The sequence below is a fragment of the Lampetra planeri genome, chromosome 4, assembly GCF_965212315.1.
Source record: "Lampetra planeri chromosome 4, kcLamPlan1.2.h2, whole genome shotgun sequence".
In the NCBI taxonomy this organism is placed as follows: Eukaryota; Metazoa; Chordata; class Hyperoartia; order Petromyzontiformes; family Petromyzontidae; genus Lampetra; species Lampetra planeri.
In genome coordinates, this window is record NC_136110.1 from 11,313,734 (window position 1) to 11,327,723 (window position 13,990).

General features: G+C 46.2%; 1 protein-coding gene across 3 annotated transcripts in view; it reads right to left on the reverse strand.

Annotated features, from left to right (window-relative positions):
- Positions 1–13,990, reverse strand: part of LOC144717694 (drebrin-like protein) — a 105,702-nt gene that overhangs the window by 36,684 nt on the left and 55,028 nt on the right. For all 3 annotated transcript variants that reach the window (XM_078593251.1, XM_078593249.1, XM_078593252.1), the window contains 2 exons: positions 5,669–5,815; positions 4,577–4,654 (listed from right to left, as the gene is read on the reverse strand). In XM_078593251.1, the coding sequence (XP_078449377.1) occupies positions 4,577–4,654; positions 5,669–5,815 (225 nt within the window). The remainder of the gene's footprint in view (positions 1–4,576; positions 4,655–5,668; positions 5,816–13,990) is intronic.

Below are 13,990 nucleotides of genomic sequence, written 5' to 3' on the forward strand. Positions count from 1 at the left end.
TAGTTACCAAAGAGTAGTTATTTATTATCATTATTATTATTATTTAAAAGATGGGGGAAAGTCTCTCCACGGGGCAGGCAACTGTTGACGTCCCACGAAACGGTACGCATTTTTATTGACCCTGCCGAGATGCCAAGATGGGGTTTTACTCGGAATCCGAACTCGCAAGATTGCAGTAAAAAACACGCCCATTCATCCAGGAAAACCTCTTTTGTTTTTTTCAGAAGTGTCCCCCTGCAGTGGGATCTTGTCGCCAAATCCTTTGCGGGAAAAACGTTTTGTTCTGTGGGAAGGAAGCCAGGTAAGGTAGCTGAGGGGGAAAAAAATCCACGTACACAAGACAATGACTCGAAAGGATTTCCACAGATGAGTTGTTATCCCACTATCTCTACTGTTGTCGCTTGGCCACCTTTCAGCTCAAGCGGGTTAGAGGGGTTACACAGCGCCCAATAAAATCTGCGTGATTCGCCATCCATTTACCTTGACGGATAACGGATTACAAGGCACGAACCATCACGCGCCTCATCAACTGGGAAACCAAGTTAACAATGGCCACTTGTTGTTCACCAGGAATGCCTCACCGAGTGAAGACTTACAGTGCCATGTGACGCCACCTGTTTTGGAGTGTGTTAAGGATTTCATCAGCACATATTGATTTTGGCTTTGGGTGTTAAATAATGTATAATCTACTACCGTTTTCCAGAAAAAGCAGGCAGACTGGTTAAGCTTCAACAAAATGTAAATGAAAGTCGAAGTGAATTAAACATATTGCTATTTACAGCGTTAAAACTTTAACAAAAGTGATATTGCTGTCACGGTGATGCTATGGGGACATGGCGGTGAACAGGCGAGCACACTCCGCTGCAGTCCAAGCACAGCGCCTGTCTGAAGCTGGTTTGGATTCCTCAGAATAAGACTTTCTGGGACCAACAACCGAGCACTGTGTACGATCATTGATGTTCTATTTGTCTAAAGGTTGAGCCTCGTGTTTTAATTCATGACATCATGAGTATCACAAATGGGCACGTATGTATTCATCATGCACAAAGACAAATTTCCCCTGTATAGCCTTAACAGACTTTCGGGGCAAGTGCCTGAGCGAGCACCTATAAAGGCTGGCACAGCATACAAGGTGGGTGGACAACATCACGCACTGCTGCCTTTGTCTCCCCAGTGGCGATGTTTACACACCACACCAGGTGCTCAATTGAGGCTGAGTCGACCTAGGGGAGGCCCAGAACCGGTTCAGATAATCGTCACCGGTGTTGGCCGTGAGCGGGAAGCGAACTTGGGTCGCTGGGTTAGTAGTGCAGTGGGCTCACCACGAAGCCACCAACCCCCCTTATGTACGTATACAAAGGCATAGATTCCCGGTATAGCCTTAACAGACTGTTGGGGCAAGTGCGGTTAGCGAGCACCTACGAAGGCCGGCACGGTACACGAAGGGGTGAGAGTGGCCAACACCACAAACGCACGAACACACAAACGCACGCACGCACATGAGATCACAGCACTTTACCCTCTCTGGGGGGAAAATAAACAAGTTTTTGTAGCTAAAATAAAACGTTATAAATTATATTTCTCGTAGCGGCTTTTGGCTGAAAGTGAGGAAGGTGGGGAGCGGGGAGGCGCGTGTGTGTGCGTGTGCACGTGTGCACGTGTGCGCGTCTTTGAGGCGTTTGACAGTGGGGAGCGGCAGTGTAGCGGGCAGCGCACTGCGCTACAAACCCAGCGACCCGAGTTCGATACCCGCTCGTGGCCAACACCGGTGATGATTATTTGAAAAGGTCCTGGGCTTCCCCTAGCTCGCCTCAGCCTCACACTAGTAGCTGGTGCGATGTGCAAACGTCACCACTGTGGAGACAAAGGCGTGGTGCTGGCCACCCACCCCCTCGTGTACCGTTCCGGCCTTCATAGGTGCTCGCTAACGGCACTTGCCCCAACAGTCTGTTAAGGCTACACGGGGGTGGGTGGGGGGGGGAGTCTTTGTCTTTGTAACGAGGCGTCTGACCTACAGCTGCCTCATCGCCGCCGGGCTCCATCAACGCGGACGATTTAACGCGTCGTCGACTCAAAACGCCTCCCCCGTCGCTCACACGCGGCCCCCCCCCCCGCTCCGTTATTTATTTGTGTTACCGCCGGGCTGCTCACAAGGCGCATGGCCAATTCTGGGCCAGGAGCAGTAAAATGTTAAACCGGTGGAGCAACACCGGCACAGCATCCTCATCGGTGCCGCCCTACCGACAAAGAGGTCGTCGTCTGTCCCATCGAATGGGCGATAAGGCGCGACACGTTTCAGCAGCCATGAAGAAGGCTGCTGTCTCTGGTGTAGGCCAATCGGCTTCAAAGACAATGCCCATAGAGTATCAGAGGTTGTTTGTTTGCATGTTCACCACAAGTACTGTGTGGTTAATGCAGGACTTGATTCCTTGCAAAAAGGAATCTATTCGGTGTTGGAAAATCTGAACACAACTCCTGTTTTATTGCCAAAAAGAATAAACACTTATTCTTATTTTTCGCACTTTTCTTCTGTTGGCAGCTCCGAGCCACTGGTGGCAATTGCACATTCCCACGACGGAAGTCAGTCTCCGTAAGTCAAACCACTTCTGGACGACCTAGAGAGCAGCAGCGACGATGGGCCGAGTCAACCAAAGGGCTGTAAGGGTTAAACAGCTTAACTGTTACGTATGTTTGTTTGCATGTATGTACGTTGCACTTATTTTAGCCAACCGTGCTAATCAGAGGTGAAAGGAAAGGAGAACTAGACGCAAAGAGCAGTGCTAAAGAAATGAGTTTTCAATCTAGATTTTAAAAAGTGTACAGCTCCAGTGGCTCCCTAATAAAATCGAACTGAACAGTTGGAAACTAAGTTGTTGGCATTTTAAGCACTTGCGTCTGAGAAAGATGCTGGGAATTTGGCGTTACAACAGAATAAGAAAATAAAAATAAGTAATAATTTACATTAGCAAGGGGCATCCGTAGATCCCAATGCGCCACCACGTGTGGAAAGCAGGAAATAAACAAAACCTGCAGGGTAAACGGCCATAACCAGCAGGGAGGGGGGGGGGTAAAGGCCAATCTAGAGAGGTGAGTTTTCAAGACAGACTTAAATAACAGCTCTCACAACTCTTATTGTCTTGTTAGCAAAGGCAAAGCGTTGTGCCATAATCTGGAAGCTCCACAGTGGTCAAAGCCTGATCACCACCTCAGGAACAGAACCTTGACCTCGGAGTCGTTAGGAGAAACTAAACGATAAAATAAAACTATTTTATTTTACCAGGTAAGGCCGACTGAGCTAGAAGTGACCTGGTCACAATTGATAGCTCAACGAAGTGGCCTACGTGTGGAAATTTACAGCAGCCAAATACTCTAAATACGTTTCTCATGAATTTTCTTCTAAATTTCCACGTGATAAGCCACTTAGTTCAAGAAAGATCCAGAAGTGATGGTGGCAGGCAAGTGTTGTAGATATGAATGAGCCAAGAGTGGGTCGCGCTGGCTTGGGAAACGACGCAGGATGGGGGAAGGGCCGTTTGCTGAGACAGGCACGAGTCCAGAGACCAAGGGAAAGGCCTAATAGCAGCTGGCAGGAGACAGTCAGGGCAGGTCTTATGGAGGTCGCTTATGTGTCTCTGACTGCGCAACAGCTGCGGGATCTGGGAGACGATAGAAAAGCACCGGGCGAGGTGTGGTGGGGCATCGACGGCCGTGGTCCGGATGACGTCGTGGTCACGGAGCCATTTTTACACCGGGAAATCACCACATGTCAACCATCTTCAGTTCTCGTGGTGTTTTCAGAAACCCTCAAGCAAAATTTGAAAATGTTTACAATATTTTCCCCTTCGCTCTTTTCTGGTTCACTGAAACCGAGCCGACGAAGCCAAACGGACGCTTGAAAATAAATGGCTCAATACTGCCATTGACACGGGCGTTATTTTTTTACGGCAGCGCTTCTGAGCGTACAGCGTGATGCAGACTTTCCAGTGAAAGCTGTCGAGTTGACATGAATTGGTAAAGTTTTTGCATTTAACCTTAATTGAATCTTTCACCCCACGGAACTGTACACGCGGCAGCTCTCCAAGCGGATCGCTACAGCGCACACGCGCACACACGCGCACACACAATAAATACAAATCTAACGTATTTATTGCTTCAATGTGCAGTTAATAATTTTCCCAGTGAAGTTACACATCGGGGGGCGGCAGGGGAAACCGATACGTTTCTTACTTGAGTTTTTAATGAAAAAGAAAAGAGGGCACCGAGGTTTTGCTAGGAACCGGCAAGCTTTTTTTTTACAGACTTCTCGTCTCAGTGGGAGATGTCACTTCTGGCTATGAAACGAATCTCCCTACCTACTGCGATTTGACTTCACGAGGATGTAACGAAGGAACGCCTCCTTCGTTGCGTTTTGTGCTGCTCATTAGCGCAGCACATCATCGTCGTCGTCATCAACGCGGACGGTGACATCGACGGGCCCTTATAAGGGAACACTCAAACAAACGTGGCTACTCAACTTCCCCCCCACCCCCGCACGCCATACACAGAAGAAGCAGGAGTTCCTGGAACCGTTACGTACCTCTGCCCTCGCCCAGAAGCCGTCGTTTTTCACCCGTTTGATCTCCACAGCAGCATTGGTCTTCTGATAAACAGAGCCCTGAAATTCGATACAACAGAAGCACATTGATAAATAGCAAAGCCATCCCACCATTGATTTCCATTCGTCAATGTGCATTGCCCCTCATGGTAAAACAACATCACGTTGCCTCCGTAGTGCTGGATTGAAAGCATGAAGTTACCATACTGGGAATAAAACCACAAGAACACTGTGAACTTTGGCACGAGGCGATGTTGATGGCTGTGCCTTTTCCAACATAGCATTAATCATTTATTTATTCCTATTATTTCCTGGAATGGTTTTACATACTAATGGCGTGGGTGCTATAGTGTAATGGATTTATCACACTGGACTTGATAGCCAGAGGTCGATTTCACGTCACGGTAGGACAAACAATCCACCCTCCCCCCCCAATGCCTCTGTCCATCGGCAGTTCGCGTTTGGTGGGGTAAAGTTTGGGGATGTCCATCTCTTCGAAGACGTTAGAATGGCTCTCTAGAGCTCCATCTAGCGGAGGTCCTTCTGCTAGCGGTCGCGTGAGTGAGCTATTGCAGGGCTGCACCTTTAACCTTTACGCATATAAATGCAAATAATCGCAAATAGGACGAGCAAAGCAATGAGAAATCAACCTCTTGGTCTCTTAATATACGGTACGTATTCGGACAACCGCCCAGGGCCTTGCAGACCACCGGTTGGGAAACACTGCATTGGGCACTCAGTGAGAAAGCTGCGATGGATGGGGCACGTATGTATGTATGTATGTTGAACTTCTTTCGCACCCTATAGTGGGCAACCGTGCTAATCAGGGGTGCGTGTGCAGGGAGGAGGAAGGCAGGTTAGCAAGACGACGGCCACGGGAGTGGCACCCAGAGGTCACTGACCAATGGGAAGAGCTTAATGCAGACATTGTTGATTTTAGAGTCAAAGCGTATCTTGGCAGTCAGGTGTCAACTGTGCAACAGATAAGATAATCTGGCAGAAGGAAGGAAGCGACGACAGCGTAGGGTCGTTAAGACTTGTTGACATCGATTTAGAAATGTTAAAACGCCTTACCACGGGCTTCCGAGGCGCATTGTCCACGAAGCAGGAGTTCTCCTGCTGGAGGCCGAAGGTGACGCCGGCTGCTTTGCCCACCTTCTCCATGATCACCTCTGGCTCCACGTCCTCCTCCGCGCGAGCGTTTATCGTCACGTGAGCCCCCTGTGTGACGAGCATACACACACGCGTGCGCGCAATCATAGGTGGTTCCTGTGCAGCAGCACACACGCACAATCACGTGGGGCTCCCTGCAGAGCAGCACACACACACAATCACGTGGGGCTCCCTGCAGAGCAGCACACACACACAATCACGTGGGGCTCCCTGCAGAGCAGAACAAAAACACACACACACGAGCAATCAGGGGGGGGCTCCTGTACTGCAACGCACACACACGCAATCACGTGGGGCCCCTATAAGGCAAAAGTAAATGCTCACGACGGAACATGGGATAACTAAGTCAGGCATGCACAGTTGGAAAGCAGACTGTGTAAGATGTCGAACGCACCTCCAATTACCATGGTTGGCTACGTACGGTGAAAAAGGAGTTCAACAAACATACACACATATACGAATGAGTACATGGGTTCCACCATGAATTACTATGATTTAATGATAACTCCCACGCCCTCCTAAACCATAGTAACATACTGTGGAATTAATTTACTGTGCATAGTATACTTGAATTTAGGCACGCCGTTTGGAAGCAAGTGCCAGTGTGCTTATATCCAGTATCTACTGCAGTGACGTAACGATTCAGGAAATGGTCATGGTTGACAGCAGCGCACACAGAACCATGGGACTTGCGCCTATTTAAGTATGTTGAACTTCTTTCGCACCATACGTAGCCAACCGCGCTAATCGGATGTGCGGGAGAAGGACAACAAGCTAAACACAAAAAGCAGTTTGAAAGAAATTAGTTTTAAATCTTGATTTAAAAGTGCATAGCTCCAGTGGCTTCCTAACATCGCAAGGAAGAACGTTCCAGATGGCCGCAGAAGCGCATCCGAAAGCATGCGCCGATGCGGTGAACGTCTTTGTTCGATGGCGAGCCAAAAGCCGCTGCTGCGAGGGTGACCGGAGTTCGCGCGCCGATGTTTTTTTGCTCCTTAGCTGTAGAATGCGATTGGCAGAGTCCACGAGCCAGTGTCACCGTGCTTAGTGAGGTAGGCCTCACTAGCTCGCTCACGAAAGGAGGCAGTACACATCAATACCCCGCTTTAGATCGGCTCGCGTTCCTGAAAGGTGCGATGGCGAATATTGAAACGACGTCAATCAAAGCGATTTGACAGGGTAAGGTGGTGGAGGCGAAGGCTGAGAGGTGACGGACACGAGAAAGGACAGACGATGATGTCAGCGACGTTAAGTGTGGGTTGGTTGAGGCGGCGGGAATCGGGTGTTACACAGAGCGATGACGTATTTGCAAAGCGACATAAATTCGGGGTGTTCCTGTATCCGTGGTATTACTGTATTTGTATCTGAGTTTTAGTGTATCCGAGTAAACAAGCACTCCTGACTTACGACAACACGGTAGAGGAAGATTTTACTCTGTTTTGATGTAAACGTATGGGGCGGTTGATTCCAGTTGAAGGGTTCAGTTGGGTAAATACTATTAAAGCAGCGATGAAGGACGAAAGGGGGAAATGTACGGGAGTAGATATAACTACTTTGGATATATTGCAGATTAGGGAGAGTTATTTCAAGGGTATGAGGCGGATGTTATACTTTGGTGATAGAGTTATTTTTGTACACGTGTAATTAAATACCACTGAGCTGCAATACGTTTTTTTTATTGTTCGGAGTTACAAGAACCTGGGCCAAAATGCAAAAACTTGACAAATGGTTGTGAATTATAATAATTATAATGTTGATTATTTTCGGACAGTATTTAAACAGGGATTATATTGCATTTCACATCCAAGCTACAGTGACAAAAGATGTATTATCTTGTCATTGACATGGAAAATAACTGCTAACCAATAGCGGAACACATCAGTGAAGAGAATCCGACTTGTGCGCAGCATTTTAAAATGAAATTGATAAAAAAAATAAACCTCAACCATACAAACGTACATTTTTAGTGTTCACAAAAAACCAGCCGTGTGTGCAAATGCACTGTTAACTTGGAAATAACATAAATGAACAATAACGACCACGTTCAATAAAAAAAACTATCTCTGCACATTTTAAAGGGAATCATTCAAGTAAATGCAAAACGCGAAACAGAGAGGGAACTTGCAATCATCCCAAAGTATGAATCATGCCCTGGGTCACACACAAAGGCACACACGCAGTCAACACTCAATCACGTTGCCATTTTTAATAACAGCTTTTTGAAATTACAAAAACATGATCGCTGTGTGTGCACGAAGCCATTCATCTAAACGACATCAGCACACGGGGCGGTTGTTTTCACGACGTGGGCTTGGCAGCACTTTCTCGTCGCGCCGTTTCATCGATTCTTTTCTCATGCCACTGCTGGCCAAAGGGCCTCTCTCTACTCGAGGGAACAGAGGGAGTGTGTTTTGGCCTACTCTTCCACACAGGCCGGACGTCTTGGAAGAGGTGGGAGTGCTCACACTTTACCCGACCGGTGTACCAATGTGTGCTTCTCGGTGGACAGAGAAGCAGGGGGCGATTTAAGAAACGTTCCCATTGTGCCGGGACAACGACACTAACCGACGACCTATGGAGTGCCAGCGTATTAACCGCACCACGGCAGCATCCGTTTATTTTTTCTTTCTATTTCGAAATAGTTATGGTTTCAACCATCATCGGGATTCATCCACATATCATCTTACAAAGATGAACAGCTGCCGTCGGCAAACACCCTTTCAATTTGCATCGACCCGCTGGTGAATTTTTAGTCAAGCCCTTGGGATTTAGGCCGCCAGAAAACAAGGCCACTTTCTCTGGCACCAATGCCATGAAATTCTATTCTTGGAGACAGGATTTGTGGCCAAAATTGGTGGCCAAATTTTTTGCTCAAAACAAGTTAGATTATATATATTTATTTAATATCACCAGGATAGTTGTATTGCTCAGCCAATGATGTCTCAAAATCTAATCATAAATCCAGGTCTGGCTGGTTTGAAAAATAAGTATAACCCGTAAAAACAAAGTTTTTCACTATAAATCCTTTATATGCGTGGCAGCGAACTTAATATAAAGGATTTAAAAATATATTCGCCTGTGGAGGACGCGGGGATCGATCCCGCGACCTTTGGCATGGGAAGCGAGGGCGCTACCAACTGCGCTACTCCGCCACGGCCTGTGGAGGGGTTACGCTCTGGGCTCTTACACTGTGACGTTCAGCCAAAGCCATGAATGAGTTCTATTTGAATATATGTAAAATATTTTTTTTTGCCTAAAAAGTGTAACATTTTGGGAATTTTTTTCACGAACATTGTCTCGCACAACGAGTCTGTGTGGAAAATGTCAGCTCGATTGGATTACGGGAAGTGGGTTAAAAAACGACCGAAAGATTTGCACGGTCGTAAGCAAGCAAGCAAGCACGCAAGCAAGCACGCAAGCAAGCAAGCGAACTTAATATAAAGGATTTAAAAAGCAGCAGTTGTTGAGAAGACAAAAAGAGCCTTGCACAGGCTTGAGAAACATTTATTTCACTCAATTTGGCATGTTTTAGAATTATGATGTTTTTACTTTGCTGTTATAGTGAACCGTATAAACTGCATTTTTTCAGATAACCCCCTTTAAATGCTAATATGCATTGAGGCACTTTATTCCGTCATCCGTAGGAATATTTAATGCAAACCAAAAAAATAATAATTTCTGATTCAGTTTCGGAATTATGCCAGAAGCCGGAAATCGAAGCCCGCCTCTAAAAGCTGGCATACCGAATACAAATTTCAAACTGTGCAGTAAGCACGTGTGCCTACCACTTAATGGACTTGCTCTAAACGTTTATTAATTACCAGTTTCCTGCTGCCTGCCCAAATTTAATTAAACTCAATGTCTCTCTTTTTTTTTACCTGGGTAAGAACCAAAGCGAGATAGATTCACTTTCTCTTCAAAGGAAGATCGAGAGTAAGTAGACAAACAGAAAGATTAATAGTTTTCCATGCGTAGATATCACATAACAATCAAGATGCTAGAGAACATTATTGAAGTAACACTTTGCGTGAAAAGCGCTCAAATCACGACGGAGTTCCAATTAGAGCTAGGGGTTGATTCAACCCATCATTAAAGTGCGATAATTTAAATTATAACTATTTTGTGGGAAGCCAGATGTCTGTAAACAATCGACAAAATGCAGTGTTCGTTAACGAGAATGATGATGCAGCATTTGCAGTCTGCCACTTCTCCATCACTACCAATGCTGTCAATAATATTTTTTGGATAACCATGGCCACATGTGCTCAAGTGTCTCCGACCTAAAACAATGCAGCGATAGTGCCAATAACACAATTGGTGGCAATGCCGCAAAAGGGCTCAAGACGATGTACGCCAACAAAAAGGTTCCAATGTTCTTCGCAGACAGCACAATTAAATGAGTCCCAATCTAAATTGCCAGGCAGCTCATGGATAAAAAGACTAAACCAAAAACCCCATCAAGCTCCCACTAAGTGGCTAAGTGGCGACCACACTGAAAGCAACGGTGCAATAAATGCCCAACCGCTCTCTTGGCCTGATTTAATTTCGTGGACCGACCTCTGGTGGGGTTTGCCGCGCCAGTGTATGAAGGGCGGTGGCGGCACCACGCACAGGACTCGAGTGGCCTCCGCACAAGAGGGCATTGCGCGAGTCACGGGCTACAGCCTCAGCCGCAGCGAGGTTTGACGGCAGAGAATCTCCAGGCCCGCAAGGGTGGCCCCATCTGGCCCTTTATTTCCTATTGTCTTTGGGTAGAGGTGCATGAAATTATTATCATGATCATTATTATTTGTTCAATCTTCTTCGCTTACGTGAAGCGCACTTTGCTAGATGGCAGCGCTTGACACCGTGGTCATTTTATAACTGTGAACGTTTCCACTCAGAGCGTTTTGTAACATTTAATTACCAAGTGGTCTCTTTTTTTTCCTATTGCATTTTGCTGATTTCCTTTTCGTGTTTTATTTTCAAATTTGCAGATTGCGATATGCAAAACATTATTACCCAAAAACGATCTTTAAACTTGAAAACAGAACAGTGTTTATTATAATTGGTGTAATAAAAAATGGCACTTGTTATAGTTGGACTGGTACAAAAAAAGTATAACCAATTAATACATCTATCAACTTAGGTCTGAGCTTCGAAATACTTTTTGTTAGTAGGGCCCTGCATATGAGATATTTGCTAATATCGTAATGATTTGTTTGCATGTGAAAGAGGACAACTAGAAAACTCAGAGAAGACTGAAAACATCCGGACAATGCTCGCCAGTGAAGCCAGCTGCATCTGGGAATTGAACTCGGGTCGCCGGGCTCACAGCACGGTGTGCTAACCACTGCACCACCGCTCCTTCCACCAACTACGTATGTTCCATGCATGTTGAGAACAATGTAAGAATCACGGCGACTATAAAGCAAAGGAACATATGTCAGCAGTTTAACAACGCCTTCTTAATTCAATTGTTTTTTAATAAAAAGAGCTTTCTTTGCGCAGCTAGAAAATGCTGGGCAAAAGAAAATGTGAACTGGAAATGGAAACTTGATTACACGTGATTGATTGTCAAGGGCTTGGCAGCAATCACCGATTCTCTTTTATTTCAAACATCCACAGGCTAAATCACCGAGTAGGAATTTCACAGCATCCGATTGGAAGAAAAATAAATGACTCAACTAACATACATTACAAAATTCATGCTCCTTCATCTCACCCATCAACATCGTCAGGCACGATCTATCCACTGCTGGCTTGCTAAGGGGGTTTCCTGCTTTCAGAACGCGGGATGTGGGGGCAGCCACCATTGTCAATAGGGGCCCAAAAGCAATCGATCGCAAAAAAGTAGTGGATTATGATTTTTGGTTGATTACTCGCCTTAATGGACGGATGGTCTCAGATCCAATTGGCAGTACCGCCAACAACAATACAGTAGAACCCCTCTCACAAAACCGGTCACTGAGTGATTTTGTCATTAAGCGATTATAGGAAATACATGTTAAAGGCTTAATTCGTTCCGATAGCATCGAAAGTTAAACATTTTCACACAAAAACTACTTTATAATATTTTAAAAGTGAAAATGAATACATAAAGATACTAACAACATTATAAAGACGTAATGTGAATTAATATTTACTGGACCTGCAACAGCCCGTCGTTAACAGGGGATTGATCTTCTTGGTTCTTTCGGTAAAGTCACGTACAAGGGAAATAATAAAATAATAAAAACAAAACATAATAAAATTCTCACGACGTTTCGGCCACAACGCAAGCAGCCATCCTCAGGTGAAGAACAGGGCTGTCGGAAAGACAGCGTCTGAATGAACACCACCAAGCTTGGCAGCGTATATTTAAGCTGGGTTAGAGGAGGAGAAATTTAATAGGGGATTGGTCGGTAAGCGAACACATTGGGCTCTATGGAGGCACTACACTACTATACACTACACTATTATACACTATACTATACACTACACTATTATACACTATACTATACACTACACATTGGGCTCTATGGAGGCCCATCGTTAAGCGAATTGTCATTAACAGGGGTGGTCGTTAAGAGGGGTTCTACTCTATCATGGCCATCATCATCATCACCACCACCATCGGCCATGTGCCACATATTGCAACACAAGAACCGAATGCAAATGTAACCACCACAACTTCTAGTGGCAAACAGTCCAGTTTCCAAAAAACCATGCTGTCAGATGCCTGCTGCTCCAGAGCTAAGGCTCCTCCTGGCTGGAATCCTAACGCAAACCAGACTCACCACCACAACTAACGTACTCCGCAGGAATGTCGACCCTTCAACAATGAATCAGGGTACTGACTAAGGGGCCGTTGGTTGGAAAGGGCCTGGTGCCAAAGAGGCTTTGCAGGCAGATGGCCAGGCAGCCTGCAATGTTGTTCACACATTTGAATGCATCGCTACATGGAAACCAATAAAGACACTCAACCGACAGCTATAAATACACTGCATAAACGCTCCCGCTGCCAGCGGCACATTGCAGGTGATCTTTATTACGCCAATCTCAAAATGCCGCCAGCATCATCAGTTGAGATGATGGACTCAAACAGGGCTGAGAAAAAAAAATCTCAATTTGGTTTACGAAGTCTCCACTCCTTCATTTCCCCCAAGCAGCTCGCGTTGCGTGCACTACGGCGTACACCACATTGCACCACACGATTCCTGTATCATCCGTAGGAAGTGTTATGAGAGTGGGGAAACGCTCGTTTGCACGGCTGTGCATTTAAGCTGCAGTCATCGCAGATTTCCCGCTGCTGGCATGCGAACCTGCCGTGACACACACAGAGGGGCATAATCCTTGACCTTGCGACGACCTCGCGTGATTTAAGTGCGTGGGCTGACGTCACGCGCACGGCCGACGACGTCACGTTCAATGCTGCGGACGAGCGATAACTGGGGATGTTTGGCGCCTACACAAATAGGTGTGCGCCGGCGTGCATTGTGTTCTTACTGCGGAGCAACACACCACACACAATTCTGCACGCGCACATTCCACTCTGAACGCTGCTGCCGCTGCCATGGTGGCATTGTTCGCACACAACGCTGGACTTGCAATCCAGAGGTCGCCGGTTCGATCTCCCAGCACGGCAGTTGAAAGAACGGTCAAAGTTTCATAAATCCTGCCCCCCCCCCCAGCACCTCTGTCCACACAGCAAAATAAATTATTACACCACAGTTAAGTCTATTTGGTAGGTGGTGGGGTAATGTTTGGCCGAGGTGGAAGAGTTGGTCAAAATACCCTGTCCTAGAGGGGTACTCTAGAGCTCCCCAAGTTGAGGCCCTTCCACCAGCAGTGGCACAAGCAGGCTATTGCAGGGCTGCCCCTTTACCACTTTTACATTCCATGCTAGGGTGTGGTTTTCAGGACCCTTATTAGCCCCAAGTGAACTCGGTGAGCATCCCCGCCCCCGTGACCTTTGGTAGACTTTTAAAAGGCTCCAGTTCCCTCATTATGATTATTAGAACCATGTTGTATTTATTTGCTTCGAGGTGGCCAAGTGGCCGAAGGGATTTTTCACAATGCACTGAGCGATCGATCCCTGCTCGCCTGCATTCAAATCCAAACAGCCAGATCGTTGTACGGCACAGAAAGAGAGAATAAGAAGAACAATTGTACATTCTTATTCACTGCTGGATCCAGTGCTGGATGTTGATTGACCATGATGCTACTTTTTTTCATTTAATTTAAAATATTTTAACAATTAAA